Source organism: Falco punctatus (assembly GCF_963210335.1).
Source record: "Falco punctatus genome assembly, chromosome: 19".
In the NCBI taxonomy this organism is placed as follows: Eukaryota; Metazoa; Chordata; class Aves; order Falconiformes; family Falconidae; genus Falco; species Falco punctatus.
In genome coordinates, this window is record NC_137599.1 from 2,881,804 (window position 1) to 2,899,080 (window position 17,277).

At 39.7% G+C, this 17,277-nt stretch overlaps 1 protein-coding gene and 1 long non-coding RNA gene across 6 annotated transcripts in view; one reads left to right on the forward strand and one right to left on the reverse strand.

The window, feature by feature from the left end:
• The window catches only part of SMARCE1 (SWI/SNF related BAF chromatin remodeling complex subunit E1), a 16,470-nt gene extending 1,315 nt beyond the window's left edge, over window positions 1–15,155 (reverse strand). The window contains exons 1-11 of one of the 5 annotated variants that reach the window (XM_080369217.1): window positions 14,801–15,070; window positions 13,896–13,946; window positions 13,328–13,371; window positions 11,809–11,889; window positions 10,009–10,176; window positions 7,684–7,764; window positions 6,438–6,569; window positions 4,671–4,842; window positions 1,928–2,100; window positions 842–943; window positions 74–284 (exon numbers count right to left, since the gene is read on the reverse strand). In XM_080369217.1, the coding sequence (XP_080225343.1) occupies window positions 74–284; window positions 842–943; window positions 1,928–2,100; window positions 4,671–4,842; window positions 6,438–6,569; window positions 7,684–7,764; window positions 10,009–10,173 (1,036 nt within the window). In that variant the 5' untranslated portion in view covers window positions 10,174–10,176; window positions 11,809–11,889; window positions 13,328–13,371; window positions 13,896–13,946; window positions 14,801–15,070. Of the gene's footprint in view, window positions 1–73; window positions 285–841; window positions 944–1,927; window positions 2,101–4,670; window positions 4,843–6,437; window positions 6,570–7,683; window positions 7,765–10,008; window positions 10,177–11,808; window positions 11,890–13,327; window positions 13,372–13,895; window positions 13,947–14,800; window positions 15,071–15,133 lie in introns of those variants that run through there. The other 4 variants (XM_080369219.1, XM_080369216.1, XM_080369215.1 and 1 more) reach the window with 4 other exon arrangements.
• Window positions 15,156–15,259: 104 nt separating this feature from the next.
• LOC308055377 overlaps window positions 15,260–17,277 on the forward strand; it is a 110,673-nt gene continuing 108,655 nt past the window's right edge. The window contains exon 1 of the long non-coding RNA XR_013924519.1: window positions 15,260–16,573. This is a non-coding gene — a long non-coding RNA (uncharacterized lncRNA). The remainder of the gene's footprint in view (window positions 16,574–17,277) is intronic.

The following is a 17,277-nucleotide window of genomic DNA, read 5'->3' on the forward strand; positions in this document are numbered from 1 at the left end:
AGCTGAGCCTCTACAGAGATATTTTAATGCTGATCCTTCGAGGATTATGAAGCTGGTCTTCAAATGCAGTTACCTGTCTCCATTGGAGCACTCTCCTCTTCTTTCTTCTCCTCTATCTTGTTAGCTGCCTGTTCTTCCTCAGGTGCTATGTTATTTTGACTGCGTTCGGCTTGCTCAGCTGCTTCTTTTTCCCTTTCCTCCTGCCTCTTGCGAGCTTGTTCCTCGGCTTGAGCAATTTCAGCTGCAATTTTTTCCATATCCACTTCCACCTTCAAACTGCATAACTAGAAATTAAAAAAGGAGAGCGCCTTTACTACCTCAGTTACATTGAAAAACATCAGTGAAACCCAATTATGAGTTCAGTATTTCTACACGCAGCGTACTACTTTTCATTTGACAAAGTTCATATTAAAAGCTTCAGTAACTAGGGAAGGAGACACATGCATGTTAACAAAAATAAAAAAAAAAGAAGGGGGTGGGGGAAGGGGGATAAATAAACAAGGTAAACTTTGTTTGAATGCAGTCAAGGACAGAGCAGCATGTTCTCCACAGCGGCTCTAGGCCACATTCCTCGAGCTGATCTCTAGCAAACTCAAGCAGCGAAGCCTGAAGGCACTTCTAAACTGTACTGGCTGAATGTCACCACTACAGGTCACTGAAGGAGCACGAAATAATGCAAACACTGTGTGCTTTCCAACACCCACACACTAGGACACTGCAGTCATCAGTTGTGTAATTATACATAATTGAACACAGAACTAAATAGAAGTGGGTACAGCACTTGGACAGATGGGTAACTAGCAGATTCCTCTGAGCAAGTGGAGAAAAGCAAAAGCTGTACCCTTTTAAGCTCGTTGTTAAACGATTCTGTGCTTTCCAAAAACTTCCTCTTCTTTTCCTGGTGACGCTCTTCAATTTGCAGAAGCTCCGCTTCTAGTTTACGCTAGAAATGAAATAAATGGTAAGAACTTTAGTATTCAGTCATCTGAAGAACTGGACAAAGTTCACAGCTATGTATAAAAATACTTAGACCGATATTTTAAAATACACTCATATAATACATAAACATCCTTATGTCTTCTTTGATCTAATACCCAATAGCTAAGAAGCGCATGAGTAATTCAGGATTGGCTAGGCATAATATAAATTAAAAATATTACGTACTTGAGGACAATCTTCCAGCACATAATTACAAATTTTCTTTCATATTACATACCCCATAGGTATATAAACACACCTTTGCCACACCAATTACATTCTCGAAAGCAGAAAGACCACAATTCAAAGGAAAGAAGGGATACCACCCTCCTCCACCCTCAGTATCTTTTGTTAATTAAAAAAAATGCAACAAATCTCTAACTAATTCCAGTGTCTTAGTTTTCTTCACCTACATGTAGACTGACTATACTGACAGGGTTCTTTTGTTAACATGCATGTTTGGAAAACGCAGGCATGTGCCCAGTCAATGCTAGGTGAAACGTGCAAGAGTAACCTCACTAGATTTCTTTGTATGCATTTCACTTTCATTAAAAGACGTTACAATAGGTATGATTTACTGTAATAAAGAATCTTTACAAACAAGATTCTGAGTCATGTAAGTCACCCATAAGTCACAACTCTACCAGTGCCTATTACACAGGACACTTACTCTACATACAGCGGGTTATGCATAACAAAGAACTATGGAATAGTTATGATATCCTAAAAACCAAAATACTGTTTTTACCAGGATTCTCAGTAACAAAACAGCACAGAAGGTGAAGCCTCCCATCTTGCAACTCCCAAGAAAATCCAGAGATTAGCTATTTGAGCGTACAGAACACTGACATCCAACAAGAATAGTCATGTAGATGATCAAACGATCCGAGACTTGGAGTTCCGCCCAACACCATTACATTTTAGCTGCCTTCACATAGTTTATTTTTACCTGATGAACCATTAAAGATTGAACCTGGCGTTTAAGAACTTGCATTCTGGCTGTTGTGACAACAGACCGGACATCAGGCACCACGCTTTCACTCAGTATCTCACTGATGAGACGATGGTTTCTTTGGAAACGAGCTGTGGCTGTGTGCTTCATAGAAAATCCATCATCGTAATCTGAAACAAAGAGTTTTAAGTGTAACTGCTTTAATTCCACAAAATGCGTACCAAGTCTAATGACACCATACCCACATTACCACTAATTTAAAACAAAATGAGCCCCTTAACACCGGTTGCTGTCGTGTCACAAGGTTCATACTAATGAATATAGATTAGGTTATCAGGAAAAGACAACATGAGGATAGCACACCATTTAGACTGGCACAGTTGTAACAGCTATGACTTTACAAGCATTTTCCACATGTCTGAAATCTTGGATTGACCTAGTTATTTACTGTGTTGCTTTCCACATTTCCAGAGTAAGAGGGACTATTAATACACTGAATTTTAAAAAAAAAATATTCCTGATTAATCATGTTACCAGCACATTATGCAGTGCAAAATATCAACAGAAGAGTGACTCCTTCACAAATAACCTTTGTAGCACAGATCAAAAGAGACTTGTGTTTTTGAAACACTGAGGAATGAAAACATGAAGTAGTGATACATGTTTACTTGCCACTGAAAATTCACAGTAGCGTATTAAAAGCATTCAGTTATTTTTAAGTAAACATAGTTCTCTAAAGAACAAGTTACTGAAAAGAAAAATACACTTCAGGAGAAGTACACAAGCACACAGGTCATGTCTGGTCTCCTTATAAGCTTCTTGCAGAGAAAAGAAATTAAAGGAAGCCCAACAGCAACTAAATTCTCTTCTCTGACAAGCACCTGCAGGATTCACTACAAAGAGCTAAAAAAATTACAGGTCAAGTATTTTTTTTCTTCTCTATGATCAAATTAAAAGAATTTCCAACTTATGGCAAGATACTGGACTTCTGACACTTTTAACATAGTCACAGAATGTAACAAAACTACAGCATTATGGATTTTACAAGGACTCATTTTAAAAGTAAGATTCTTTTCTTCTGCTTTGCAGCATCAAACTGAATGTTTTTCTGTATCTAGCAACACTCAAAATCTTCCAGCCCATAGAAGACAGAAATCTTTCTATTATTTCTTCTACACTTTTTCAAGGAAATGAGGCAAAGCCTTTCAACATAATAAAAATCAAAACACAGCCTGCAGCTTTGGTATCAAGAACCTATCTACAAAACAGACTCCAAAATATTCAAGTCAAACTAATTAGAACCTGAAGCATGGTAATTAGATAGCATTAAGTACTGGGGAGGAAACAAACTCAGAAGAAACATATGAAGTACAATTCATATTTAGCTGAGTATTACAATCAGGTAGGCAACAGGTATGAATTATCATCCAGAATGATGTCCTGTAGAAAAGTCCAGAAGAAGAAAAATGGAGATCCCTCTCCCAACTATTCACAGATATCATAAGGAGAATTCTAATGTATCATGCCAGAAAATATTATGAAAGAAGATAGCTACTTTAATGGAAGTCTGTGTCCTTTATTTCAAAGTGTTATGTTCAAGTGCTCATTGAGGTATTTGACTAAATAAAGGAAAAAGAGAAAGACAGTGGGATGACAACAGATTTGCAAGAGACAAGTATTAAGCACACTGGTCTCCTTAGAATTGGGCCTTTGTCCTCTTAGTAAGATCCCTTTTATGCTAAAGGCTCCTGATCCCAGTGCCGGGCAGGATCTGTCAGAAGCAACATTTCCATCACAAAACCCAACTTGCTGTTTTGTCCCAGATGTAAACAGATGCAACTTGGGACCTGGTACAGCTGGTTCTGGCTGAGTTCATCTGGCTCAGGTAGCACCAAACAGAGTTTGAAGTCCCAAAATGCCAGCTACCTGAACACTAAATATTATCTACATAGATTTTGGAGTTACTTCACAGCGGGGAAAGTGCTGCTTGTCATGAGCTTTATCTCAAGGGTGTGCTTTTACAAGGAAGAAGGAAAAAAAGAAAAAAAAAAAAAAAAAAGGGTGTAACTGACTGAGTACATTTTTCACCCTCACACCCTCAGGTTTCAACAAGTATTTGACCATGAATGTAGAAAGCAGATATTAGGTATGTGAGTGAGTTTTCCCACTGGGTGGGGTGCACTTCCTTGCAGTCAAATAAACTTTCAGATTTTTCCTCATCAACTTGTCAACAGCAAGGGTAACTTATTTTCTAAACAATCTCAAATGACAGTTGTTGAACACATTCAAAGTTCAGGTGCTCTTAATCATACCAAAACTCTGCCTATCAGAATTATGTGCTTCTGGAAATAAAAGCACAAAACTCCATTCAAGCTGGATTAAATCAGGCATCTAAGCCTTTTACAGTGCATATGTTAAAGCCATTACAGAGTTTAAGCAGACTTATTTGTTTTGAATTGTAAGCATTATTTCACACATAATTAAGGGTTGGAATAACTTTTATCACTGGCTTGCCACCTTAGTTTTTGGAAACAAGATAAAGTCAGCTGTTAGCTGTATGAAATAAAACATGATAACGAAAAATCAGTATTAAAGGTATCAAAATAGAAACGAAGTCACATTAAATGTTGTGAAAGCTGTACACTGGTAGTTTTGCATATCTGGCATCCATTTCTCTATCCTGTCGGTCCTGTAATGAGACTGCCTCACTGGATGTGCATACAAATTCCCTTCTGCTTACCATCGGGGTCTTCCGCTGGCTGTATACTCATGTAAGGTTCACCTTTCTCCATGCGTGACTGCCTTTGCCGGCTTTCTTCTTCCAACGCAGCCTCAGCACGACTTTTTGCGTTGATGTAGGCAAGGTATGCAGGAGAGTTATGGTAGGCCTTCATGGACTCATTGTACTCTATCTGAAATGTGACCAATATTGTTTGATTGCACCATTGGACGGTTTCAGACTTGACATAACTGCAGTCTGTATAACCCAAATTGTAGTTATACAGCCAAAGCGATTTTGAATCATCTGGCTGATACACAGACGACCATACTCGGTCTCTCAAGTCGTTCTTTTTACAAATTAGAACTTCTTGCACAGTCATTCATGTTTTAAAAATACTAGCTGGACTTTTAGTAGGTTTTTTTTTCCAGTTTTAATATCTGAGAAGTCTTAGGATAGCTTTGGTTTTTGAGATTTAAAAAAATCAAACATCTCAGAACAAGGTATTTATGATCAGATGAACTCTGTTAAAGTAAAAAAAAATAAATTAACTTTAAATACTCTCAATAATTCTCTGGAATTCTAACTAGATCTCTGATTCTGATTTCTTCTCTTTCCTTACTGCAGTATGTTGTGAACCAGTTTTCAGAATAACTTATGATTTTTCCGTTCTTTGATCCATCCCCACACTGGGACGATACAGAGTGCTGCAGCCAGACTACTGTCTCCTCCTGGTAGCAGGACTGCATCACTATTTGCACCTTCTTTGAAGTATTTTTCCCTTTGAATTGCTTTCTTTAATCTCACTTTCAAAATCTGCCAAGTCTAGATTTTGTACAGTGATTGGAAATATTGCCAATGAAAAAAAAGAGATATAACCTACGATATTGTTAGAAGTACCTAAATGTCTTGTTCTTTTTATGATTAGGCCTGGAATCCTTCTACCTAGGCACTGTAAAAATATAAACAAGATGGCCCCTGCCCCAAGGAGCTTACAATCTAAACATCATTACCAAGTTAAAAAATAGGATTTTTTTTTTTTTTTCAACTAAGAGCATCTGGCTTGGAAGTACTTCTCTACTGACTTGGAATAAAACCAGCTTAGATTTGACCAGGTTATACACAGCCTCAGATGCCTACTAGGTTTAAGCACAACACAGCAGCTGGACAATTTTCCCTTTGTACTTCAGGATCACAGTAACAGTCTTGTAAAGGTCCTCAACACTTACCAACCTAGACATGAGGTAGCTGTCATCTTTTGTCATTAAGACCAATAAAACCCAAACAAAACCACAAGAAAAGCCTAAAAGTGGTAGCATGTAGCATTTTTCTATTAAGAAACAAAACACTATGCCATAGCGTGGAGTTATACCAGATCACACCATGAAAACCAAACCCTATGTGACTGGAAGTCTTTTACGAACACATTCATGACAATAGCAGAAGTTGCAGAGCACCAGTTTTGAAAGAGGATTTTGGTGTTGAGACAATCTTTTCAATACTGATGTTGTACAATCAAATCCGTTCATTAAACAGTTAAAATCGACACTCAATTATAAATACTTCATTTTGAATTAGGTCTAAAAACTGACCAGTCACAGTTGATGTACAGTTATTTTTAAAAAAAAAAAATCTAAAAGACGTGTCAGGACATACTTCCATTTAAGTTACATACAGGGGTCTCGTGAATGCCTCATACACCACTGCATGGGTAAGATGAATTTTTCTTCTCAGACCAGTTCCTAGAAGAATCAGCTGTAATAAACATCCCAGATTTCTTCCATTTACCTTTTCAGCTTCATATTCATTCAAATACTCTTGCTTCTCTTCATCAGTGAGATCTCGCCACATTCCTCCAATAATCTTGCCAATTTCCCATAACTTCAAATCAGGATTGGACGCCTTCACTTGGTCCCAGACCTTAACAGAAACAGCTGGAGCTTTACTAATGATATCTAAATACTTCCAAATTAAACATTTTATATTGTCATCTCAGTGTTCTTTCTGGAATCACCATGAAAAACAGGATTAAGTTAGGAATGAGTCTGGCTAAACTATTTCGATTATTTTCTGGGGCAGGAAGTCAGTAGGAAGCCATCTACTGAAACAGGCAATTGCTGAAATGGCTTTGGTTTCATGAGAATATTGCCTTTAACCCTCTTAATTCTCTTCTTAAATGCACATCGCTGCATCTCTGGGAAAAAAAAATGCTACTGAGTAAACACATCCAGCAGTAGATTATGATAAAGAGCACTGAGCTTTTCAGATCAGTATGTAACATTTCAAAATTTTTTCAGTCTTGCTGATCAATTTGAGTTCCAACAAGTTCTGACTCCACCAAAAAAGTTTCTAACTTTATAGGGAAAAAAAAAGGAGAGCTGCCAGTGTTATTTCTTGCTGCGCCACTTGACTTTTTTTTTTTTTTGTTGATGTTTTTTTTGCCTAAGACAGACATGCTGGTAAAGATACTTTACCAGAAGTGGAAGAAATTCCTTCTGGCTCACCCGCTTCAGACAGGCTGACATGCCCTCCCCATGCCCTATCAGATTTCAGACTCCACAAGAGTCTCTCTCCTACTTTCTGTCAAACAGTTCATAGAATAGCGAAGTAAACGTTGCCACAGGCTAGGTTGGTGAAGGAGAACATGCAAAGTCCACTCATTGCTACTCTTCAGTCCAGCTACAGCACTGTACCAAGCCCAGTATACCGCAAGGAATACTTCCTTTATATAAAAAAGTTCTGTCAGTAAGTCACAGGAACTTCTGAATGTGGCAGGGTGGATCCTTGTCAGCAGAGACAGTGGTAGTAATTATCATTTTAGAGAAATCTTTTCCCCCCAGAAATTGGCAACTGTATGAACAGACTACTGCTTTATCCTGAAGGGCAATGCATCTGTACTTTACAATTCCCTTAAAAGAATGTGCAGGCTGTTAGAAGTAAAAGTTTAGAAGCTGAAACTAAGATAACAGCAATTAATTGTTAGCACATACGAACACTAACTTTTATTGTTACTTGTTTGACACTGTATACCCACCTTCCGGCTGTACCTCATGTAGGGCATCAGGGGCTTGTCTGGGGGTTTGGGGGGCTTTGGGATGGTAATACCAGAGGAAGCCTATAAAAGAACCGAATAAATCCATTCGTTAATGTGATCGGTGGACAGTTTCTACACACACTACTTCTGGAAAACACTCATTCTTGTGCAGTTAACATAAACCAGCCACACACCCACACTCACCAAGAGAAGCGAGCAACATCACAAAAAATAAAATCACCCAAACTCTGAACAGGTATTAACTAGAGGGGTCCTCACAGTAATGTTTTTCCAATCTTTGTCCTTTTATCTGTAAGTTTACAGAGTAGTAACTAGATAAATCTGCAAAAAGGCTCCATATTCTTAAAACTGAAATAGACAGCTCAGGAGTTTACATAGAAACACCAATCCCAGCAGGTTGTTTTTCTCACTTCTGATGAGCAATTTAATTTTACCTGTTTTGACAAATTTAACATGGCTACTGTACAGGTGAAAAGAGATAAAGTCTAAGATCATGAAGTTTGAGACACGTTCATTTTAGTAATGTATTTTTCAGCAAAATTTGTCAGTGGCAATTTGGAGCCAATTAAACTACTCATTGTAAAAGGAAAACCCTACGCAACTGAGCTGTAAATGTGCGTATTATTTGCATCCAACCTGCACTGAATTGTCCAAATTAGCCTGTAACATCCTTCTGTGCTCTTATCTTCCTTCAGGTCTGTACACTGTCAAGCATGCTGCTTGCACTAAATCAAGGACACTAAGCACTAACTCTTGCTGATGGAAAGTTGTTGCATCCCCTCTTGTCCACTCAATCTCCAAAACACCTGACAGGGTTTTTCTCCCAAAGTAGTGCAGTAACATTACAGCCCCTGCCAGCTGCAGGTTCTGAAAACCTCCACTCTTCACGCACTTGCACATGCGAGGAGTTCTACTGTATTAAGTGGGAGCATTTTCATAAAAATATAAAGCAGCTGCAAGATCTTTCAGGACTACAGCCACAGATAAGCAAATACTTGTATTTGGCCAAGAAGGCTCATGTTGTGTATTCAGCTTTCAAGTTTTTCCTCTTGATACTTTTTGTTTTGCTGAACTTATGGAGCTCTATGAAACAATGCATACAGAATTGTGTATAAATAATGTACATGAGGTATATGCATTACCAAAATGTATACATATATACACATACAGATGGATTTGAAAAACATTAACGGAAATTGTTTAATGCTTTTAAATTAACAGGAATTTAAAGACACCATACATATATAGATATATGCATGGCAGAGAAAGCTGTATATGCTTATGACATACAGAAACAATGAAAGTTCTCAGACAAAACCTAACTTATTCTTGTATAAGAAAAAAAGTATATATTCAGACAGTACGTTCAGTCAAGTTCCAGCTTGTACGGGGAAGGTCTCTTCTGTAAAAGTTTTTAATAAACTAGATGAACTTCATATATGAAGTTTGAAAGAAGATTTATATGAGAGACATTTAAAAAAAAACCCGAAACACTTCAATAAAAGCACCACATATTTGTTATTTGAGAAATCTTTATATCACGTTGCAAGCTAATCAAATATTTTGATGTAAAGTTTTGTATGAAAAACCTTAAAAGTTCTGAGAATTACAGAAACTTTTTTTAAAAAAACAACAGTGATTTACTCTATTTCTGTTGTGTTAGTTACAAGAACGTTACGCTTCCACAGTCCATTTTTGTTTCCTAACTGCATCCAACGCTCAGGACTATACCTGTATTTGAAAGGATCACTTGACTCCATCTCACTTTGTTTTCTCCATGAAAAATGAATGGAACATCCATTTTCCACACGCTGACAAGAGTACATAAAATCTGAAATAATTCTGTTCTTCTACTCTTGAAAAAAATGATTTCTGAACTTGGGACCTTGCAGTTATTACCAGACTAGGACTAGAAAGAAAAATAAAGGCTTGCACCTCCAGCATGGCTCAACAGTACGACGCAACTACTATCAACGAACTCTGGCTTGCAAAATGTTCTCCTTATTTTTGTGCCAATAAATCTCAATAAAATGAGCAGTTCCCTCCCTCCAAGAATTTGCACCCACGCTACAGAACTTTTCCCTAAGCATGCAGCGGTCACTGAAGACCACAGACTGTCTTTTTGAAGTTCTGCATCATACATGATTACCACATATTTTTTTTTCTTTGCTGAGTAGAAGTCCGTTTTCCTGTAAAAGGTTTCAGAGTGAAAGGAAAGGGGGGTAGGGGGTGGGAAATAAGAATCAGAAGTACTTTTTTGTTTTATAAAGAAGTGGCAGCAGCCAAGACTCAGAAGAACCTAACTCTAAAGCCATTTCTGGTCAATTCCTGTTGTTTGCCGGATGATGTAATAGTTGATTCTCCTACCGTGACCCGGCTGTTGGTGCCCGGGTTCCCTCCCAGCCTGTAGTTGTTGTAGGCCAGATGGCTGTATGGATTGTATCCCACAAACCCTGGTGTGCTGGGCATTTGCTGATGGAAACAAATGAGACAAAAACACGAATGAGAAATGAGCTCAAACGAGAACACAGAAATGAAAATGAACTGCAATATGGCATGCAAAAGCAACCAGAATTTAAACAAGCAAATGAGGTGTAGCAGTTGGTATCTTCTCAAGACACAAAACTTACTCCAGTATAAACCTATTAAGGAAACAGGATTTTTAAGCAAATGTGTCACTACAAATTTCTGTCTGAAGCTGGTGATTTTATTTGTTAAGTGTGTAACTCATTTAAACAAGTATCCTATAAATCCAGTTCATGGCTAATAAAATTTTCCAACATAAGCCAGCAAGTGATTTGGAAAGACTCTTATATCCAAAGGGTTAAGCTTAGACGGCATCACAGCACACAGTCAACGGGCAGAAATCCTCAGTATCATTTACTATACCAATGAATACCCCTATCTGCTTTCCCAACCAACATTGTACTGTTGATAAAAAAAAAAAAAAAAAAAAAAGGGGTGGGGAGCAGCTGGAAATCTCTCTCAAAGCACCATCTGTGCACCACTACCAGTATCCAAAGACTTTACTGCTTTACTGGTGCTTTGCAAAACAAGTATTTCAGGGAACTGGGATTAGAAAGCTGGGAGAGAAGACAATTCACAGAGATATGCTTCTGTTTAGAGGTAGGCTGCAGTCTGACAAGAGTTGAGGGACCTGCAGTAAGACCTACAGGTCAGAAACTATAAACTAGTCTTAACAGATCACTAAATCCAAGACAATTTAGAAGGATAACCAGTAAATCTTCATTCTTGAAAGTGGATCGATTCATTCTCACCTCAGTAATGTAGAAAGATCTAATTTTTTTAATTTCTTACCCATCATCTACAATCAAGTTATCAGAAGGTATTCCTGTATTCCCCTCCTCACATAAATCTCTCTTGCCTTCTTCCATTACCCCCCACTTCCCAATCAAATTCTGTTGGAAACAAATGGATCAACCATTTAATAGTAATTGTGATCGAGTCCTGACTGTGGTGGTCCCGTCATTCCATTAGGATTCATGATATCCTGTAGTGTTTCTAGACATTTAAGTGTTGTCCACACAGTGTCCCACGCTTTAGCAGCACTTTGGCTCTAGTAAGAAACACATTCTAACAGTCTTTAAAGTGATCTGCTGACGGGCCTGTTCTAGATTACAGTTACAAAAATTCTGCAAATAGGTTCAGGATTCCAAGAACCAAGGTTTGACAAATACAAACACTGAACAAAAGTAACCCACAAGCTAAACTACATTAACTTGTGAAGCTTTCAAGTATATGTAGACACACTGTAGTTAGTTTATTTCTAAACATACAAATACAGAGTAAAATTATCCCTTAACAGTCAGGCTTCAAATATATGTTTTGTTGCCAAACTTTTAAAACCTCAGTCACAGCAGTTGACATTTACTCAATCTGTATGCCTGTGATCATGACATACACATTCACTATTTAATAAGGCGCCATTTTACTATATTTTCTGTATTACCATAACAAGAGGTTTTGAATAGTTGAACTACACCTCTTCAATAAAATCAGATGACAATTGTAATCTCCGTCTGCTTAATTCTTTATTTCTGCAAGACAGGATTTAAATGTTACCAGGGAACTACCTTGCATTACCTGGAGAATTTTTACTTTCAGCTATAATACTGTAGTTAGGAGAACTACTGGTATTTTGTTGACTGTAGTTACTGGAACTGGCTGTGGAAGAACAAGCAAGGTTATTTGTCTACTTTTATGACTTGTGTTAACAGAGCACAGACTATCATGTGAAGGACTGTATAAAACATAAGTAATACAGCAGATGCTTGAAAGTCAGGTAATGCATGTCACTAGTTGCGGTTTTGAAATTTGTTTCATGTACCCTTCTGAAGACTTCTGTCTTGACTAAAGAATGCACCGCATCCATATAAACTGTTTAACAACTTCCATAATCATAATCCCAAAGGAATCACACATGTACATGCACAGCTCTCGATGCAGTAATCCAGTTGTAAGGTAGATGCCATCATGTTCCTCCTAATACTGGCACAAATCTATTAAGTTGCATGCAAAAGGAAAACTCTGAACATACACAAATAAAGTTTTATTTATGCAAATTTTTAAGAACATGACTTATATTTATACATTATATAACTTTCAAGCCTCTTTACATTTAAAATATGGCACAATAAATTTGAAGGATCACATTTCACCTAAATCCCATCCTGCAGTTTTCATCCCAGATGCAGGATCAGGGACACTACTAGCAGAGTTTTCAAGTTTCTCTGGTAAAAAAAGAAAATACCACTATAGCATCTTTGCTCATTCCTCTGTACAAAAAGACTCTTATTTTCTCATGTGAATATGTTTCTCCTAAAATGCAAGCTATTTAGAAATGTGAGCGCTACCGAAGAGATGCATTTGCTTTCAAATGCTTTCCTGACCACAGTGTACTGGTATTTTAGTACCTTTTTATACACGCATGAATACAACTAGATGCGATTCAAAGCTACTGTTCATGTTTTCCTCAGTGTCATTTCATAGCATTTTAATAAAGTAAAATATTTCTCATGCCACAGACCTCAAAACAGCAGTCACTTCAAGAAATCTGAGTAAGACTGGCATCATGAGCATTTCGTTATTCTGACCCAATAGCTAGGTTGGACTCAATCTTAAAGGCCTTTTCCAACCTAAACAATTCTATGATTATTTAACAGAATTTTGCATACTCATGCATTCTACCATAAATCAGCTTGGTACATGAAAAAATGCAGTTTGCCCATGATTTGGGCATCAGTTAAGCAAGAAGTTTTAGAACTGAACATACCAGTTTGTTCTTAAATATTACAATATATGTTGCAACCCACTGTGAATAATTTTAGACTGACTGCTTACAGAAAAAAAAGGTATCTGCAGAATCTATCCTTAAAAGTGAAACAAGTTTATTCAGCTTCTCTTTCACAAACTGCTTCGGGGGAAAAAAAAACAACAAAACAAAACCATTAATTTAAAGAGTGTATACCATATTGATAACAAAACACAAGGAGTTTGTGTTTCCAATACAGGAAGGTAATGCAACTCCGTAATTATTACTCTGGTAAGTTATTAAAGACTGTATTACCATCTCTGTATTAATGAGAGAAATCACTATACTTACGGTTGCAGGAGCTGGGGTAGGAGGTGGGGCGTAAGATGGCCTTTCTGTTAAGATAGAAATGTAAGCAATTTTTTTTCCCCCCCTTGAAAATCTGAACTGATTTTTTTAAGGCATCTGCTGTGGCAAACATTTAAACAATTTACAAAAACAAGACAAAAATCCTACTCTCAAAGACTTTGCATTTTGCCACTGAAGAGCGTAAAGCAAAGAACACAAGAGAAAGAAAAAAAATATTTAAGACCACACCACTGCTATATTGCTAGCCTTTTATTTAGGCATAAGACTGAATATGAAATCCATTTATATGTACATCAATTACAAAGAAGTTAAGCAAAAAAATGCAGTGGAACAGGATTTTGGAGAAGCTGTGGTATTTGGATTTCCTATGAAAACAATATGTCAGAAATGAGCCACAGCAAGATTTAAGGCCAAGAGTTTGGTCAGAAATTACAACATTTCACATCATTCCTTTTAATGCAAGGAATAACAGGATTATAATCACCAACAGGCTTTGCTGAACCAGCTCTTTAATTCATCAAGTTAAAGGAAGAAAAATCTGAAAACTTACTTGACATTTTGATAGGCAAATTTTCAGCCACCTGACATTATATTTGTACTTCTGAAAGACAAAAGAATATCACGCTATTAAGTATTATACCTTTGCTTCCCCAAGTCTTTGAAACTTCAGTTATTACCTTTACCACTGATTACGAAAAAGCGTTGCCAATTCTGAAATAAAGACAAAAGAATTTCTAAAAACTCAAGGTGTAATATCTTTGAAAAATTAGCGTGCTTTCCAAGGAACCTGGCCTTAAATAGCTGCGAAATAACTCTGAGGTTTGTGTCATCTTCATGTTAAAGGTTTTAAGTGTGTCTATACGTATTTTTCCCTTCAGAAATAAAGGGAATATACCCACTGTCCACTTCAGAAAATTAGTGTTAATGTATAAGTGACCAAAGAACATGCCCTTTACACAGCACAAAATAAAAAAGATATTAAAAAACTACCGAACACAGCAGCACAGCCATGAGATTTAACCTTTCAGCAACAAGCCCATCGGTGTGTATGGAAAAAGCGGTATTTTTTGCGGCTTTTCTCTTCAGGTGCCTCCTCCGAAGCTGCAGCAGAAGTCGCCCCTCCTGCAATTCCTGGTTAGCAGCGTGCAGGGCTCTCGGCCCCGCCGCCCCCCACAGGGGTCCCCGGGCCTCGGGGTCCCCGGGCCTCACGGCCCCACTCCCAGGGACCAGCGCCGAGAAACGCCGGGGGGACGGCCACACCCACCCCCCCCCCCCAGCCCCTCACCCACCACGACAACCGGCGGAGGACGCAGCCCGCTCAGCCGCTAACGGGGAGGAGATCAGGGCCTGCTCCCTCACCCCCTCCAGCCAGGCTACTCCCTGGGCCACGCCGTGCCCCCGGGCCTGCCCGCCTCATAGCTGCTGGGCCAGGCCGGATGGGCCGCCCCAACTCACCCGCTCCAGCGCCGGCCGCGCTCCCTTTGTTCCCCACCAGGCCGGGGCGGCGGCGAGGACGGCGCCTGCGCGCCCTGTTCCGCACTTTCGACACGTCGCCCCCGCCCTGCCGGCAGCTGGTTTCTCTTTTCGGGGGAAGGCGGCTCGCCCGCCCCGCTGCCCCTCGGGCCCCCGCTGGGCAGGGGCCTTCCCCGTAGCCTCCGGGGCCGGTGGGGCTGGAAGGGCTTGTGGCGAATCTGCGGGATGCTGGGGGCAAAGGCGATCCGGGCGCGGGGTGCGGCCCCTGTCGTTACCGGGAAGGCGGTACCGCCTCACCCGGGCGGGGCGTCTTACCGGTGGTCCCGAGGCACGGGGCGGGCTCTGCCGCAGGCTCGCGGTCTCCAGCACCGCGCTTGTCCCCTTCGCGACAGTCAGGGGAAGGCGCGGGCGGGAAGCTGCCCCCCTTCACGTTCTTGTCAGCTCAGCCGAGCCACCTCCCCGCGGGGCAGCCCCCCCAGTCCCCATGACCCCGGTGTTGGCGGGACCGGGAGAGGCGGCGGCGCCGTGTCCTGGTGGCGAATCTGCGGCGCAGAGCGGGGAGGGGGGGAGCGGCGGCGGCGCCTCACGCCCGCAGGTTTGGCGCCTTTTTCCCCTCAGAGGGAGCACGCGGCGCCCTGAGGCGCCTGGGCTGCACAGGGGGCGGCTGGAGAAACGCTGCGGTGTAATGTGCGACTAACCCCGTAAAGACAGGCGCTAAGGTCAGGTGAACGGCCCTGCGGGGAGCCCTGTGTCTGTGTAAGGGGTGCGGTGCTGAAATAGTGGTTTGGGAATGGCATCCCTTCAGAAAAGGTTGAGCAGGATGTGGCCCTCCGTCTGGTTGTGCTTGCCGTGCCATGAGGAAAGGTGGGAGGATGCCGGTGCGTCGATGGAAGGTGTGAACAGAAGGCGGCCTAGGGGAAGCCTGTGCAGTGGTGTGAAGGAATGCTGGTCATACGGGCTATGGGAGAGATCCTAGTTTATAAATCTGTGTAGTATATAATTTTGAACTAAGTCAGACTTGGGACAGCTAGCTGCTGAGTACAAGGGATTGTGAATTACAGAATAGACTGGAAGCAGTGGAATTATCCAGAACAATTTCTTGCAGAAATTTCTGAAGGTATCATATACAGAGGTAAAAAGCTTGCAAATACAAACTACATTACACCATATGGCTCTGAGTGTGTGAGGAAGATGAAGAATTTCAGATCCCAGCATTCAGCACAGGAGTCTTTTTTTTTTTTTTTTCAGTGGAAATTGTTAATGTGACTGAATTAAATATGAAAACTTAAAGTTTGGCATTGAAATTCTGTCACACAGCTAATAGGACTGATTTCTAGACATCCATAAAGGAGGATTTTGGTGGAGCTGGTGAATGTGGCAGCTGAAGGAAAGCCAAACAGATGATACCAACCAAACCTAAAAATACAGCAGAAGGTGAAAAGGAAAACTGAGTATGATACCGGGTTGCTGCAAGTCAGGCCCATTTCTTCTTGATGCCTACGTTTTGGGCCTTTTTGCTTTCGTTCTTAAATCAACCATATTTTTAGGAACAAGTATAGAGACAAGAACGCTGCTCTCATCTGCCTATAGTGTGCTGTCCGTGGCCGCAATGGAAGTCTGTTGACATGCAGCAGAATAACCTATGACTTCCGTATGATAATTAAAGTAAGAATTGAAAAGATTCCTCAGTCAACCAGCCAAATATGTCTCTTTAGTCTACCAGTTCCACCTGTGCAGAATATTTATAAAGAGAAGGTGAGAAAATACTTGTTAAGAGGTGAAAAATAACCTGTTTTTTCCTCTGGTTTTGACCGCTTCATTCATTCATCTCTAGTTTATTATAACTTGGGTTTGTTGATAGTGTTAAAATGCATTTAATGTTGTTAGTTTTAAAATAAATTCTAAATTTGTGCAGCCTTTGAAACACTTATTATGATGTTCAAGTACATTTACTGATACTCACTTTCCATGATAATAGTTCTGAATCATTGTGTATTTTTGAAGCCAGCAATGTTTTCCTTACTTTGGTTTATGAAGGGTTTTTTACTTCACTATCTAATTTCCATGCTGTGATAGTGAAAGATTTTGCCTGTGTACACCTTTTAATATACAGTATCACATAAGTAGTGCTACTGATTTAATAGGGCTGTTTATACTGCATCGTGCTAACCAGGGGGCTCTAAATAGTTGGCTCTTATCCAACTGTTTTAATTAGCAGCAATTTCATAAGCTTTGTAATGCAGACATATTCACTGTAAAGTAGGTTGAGACAATGAAACTTGCTTTTACATCAGACATTTGCAGGTATTACAAGGCAGTAGCTCAGCTGATACAAATTAGCAGCACAGAAGTGAAGAATTCTTTGTCATATTATCAAGCTTCAGTGTTAATGGTTTTTAAATTAAGCTTTAAAATGATGTAAAATCAGGGTGAGGTTTTATTGTGAATATTTTTTTCTA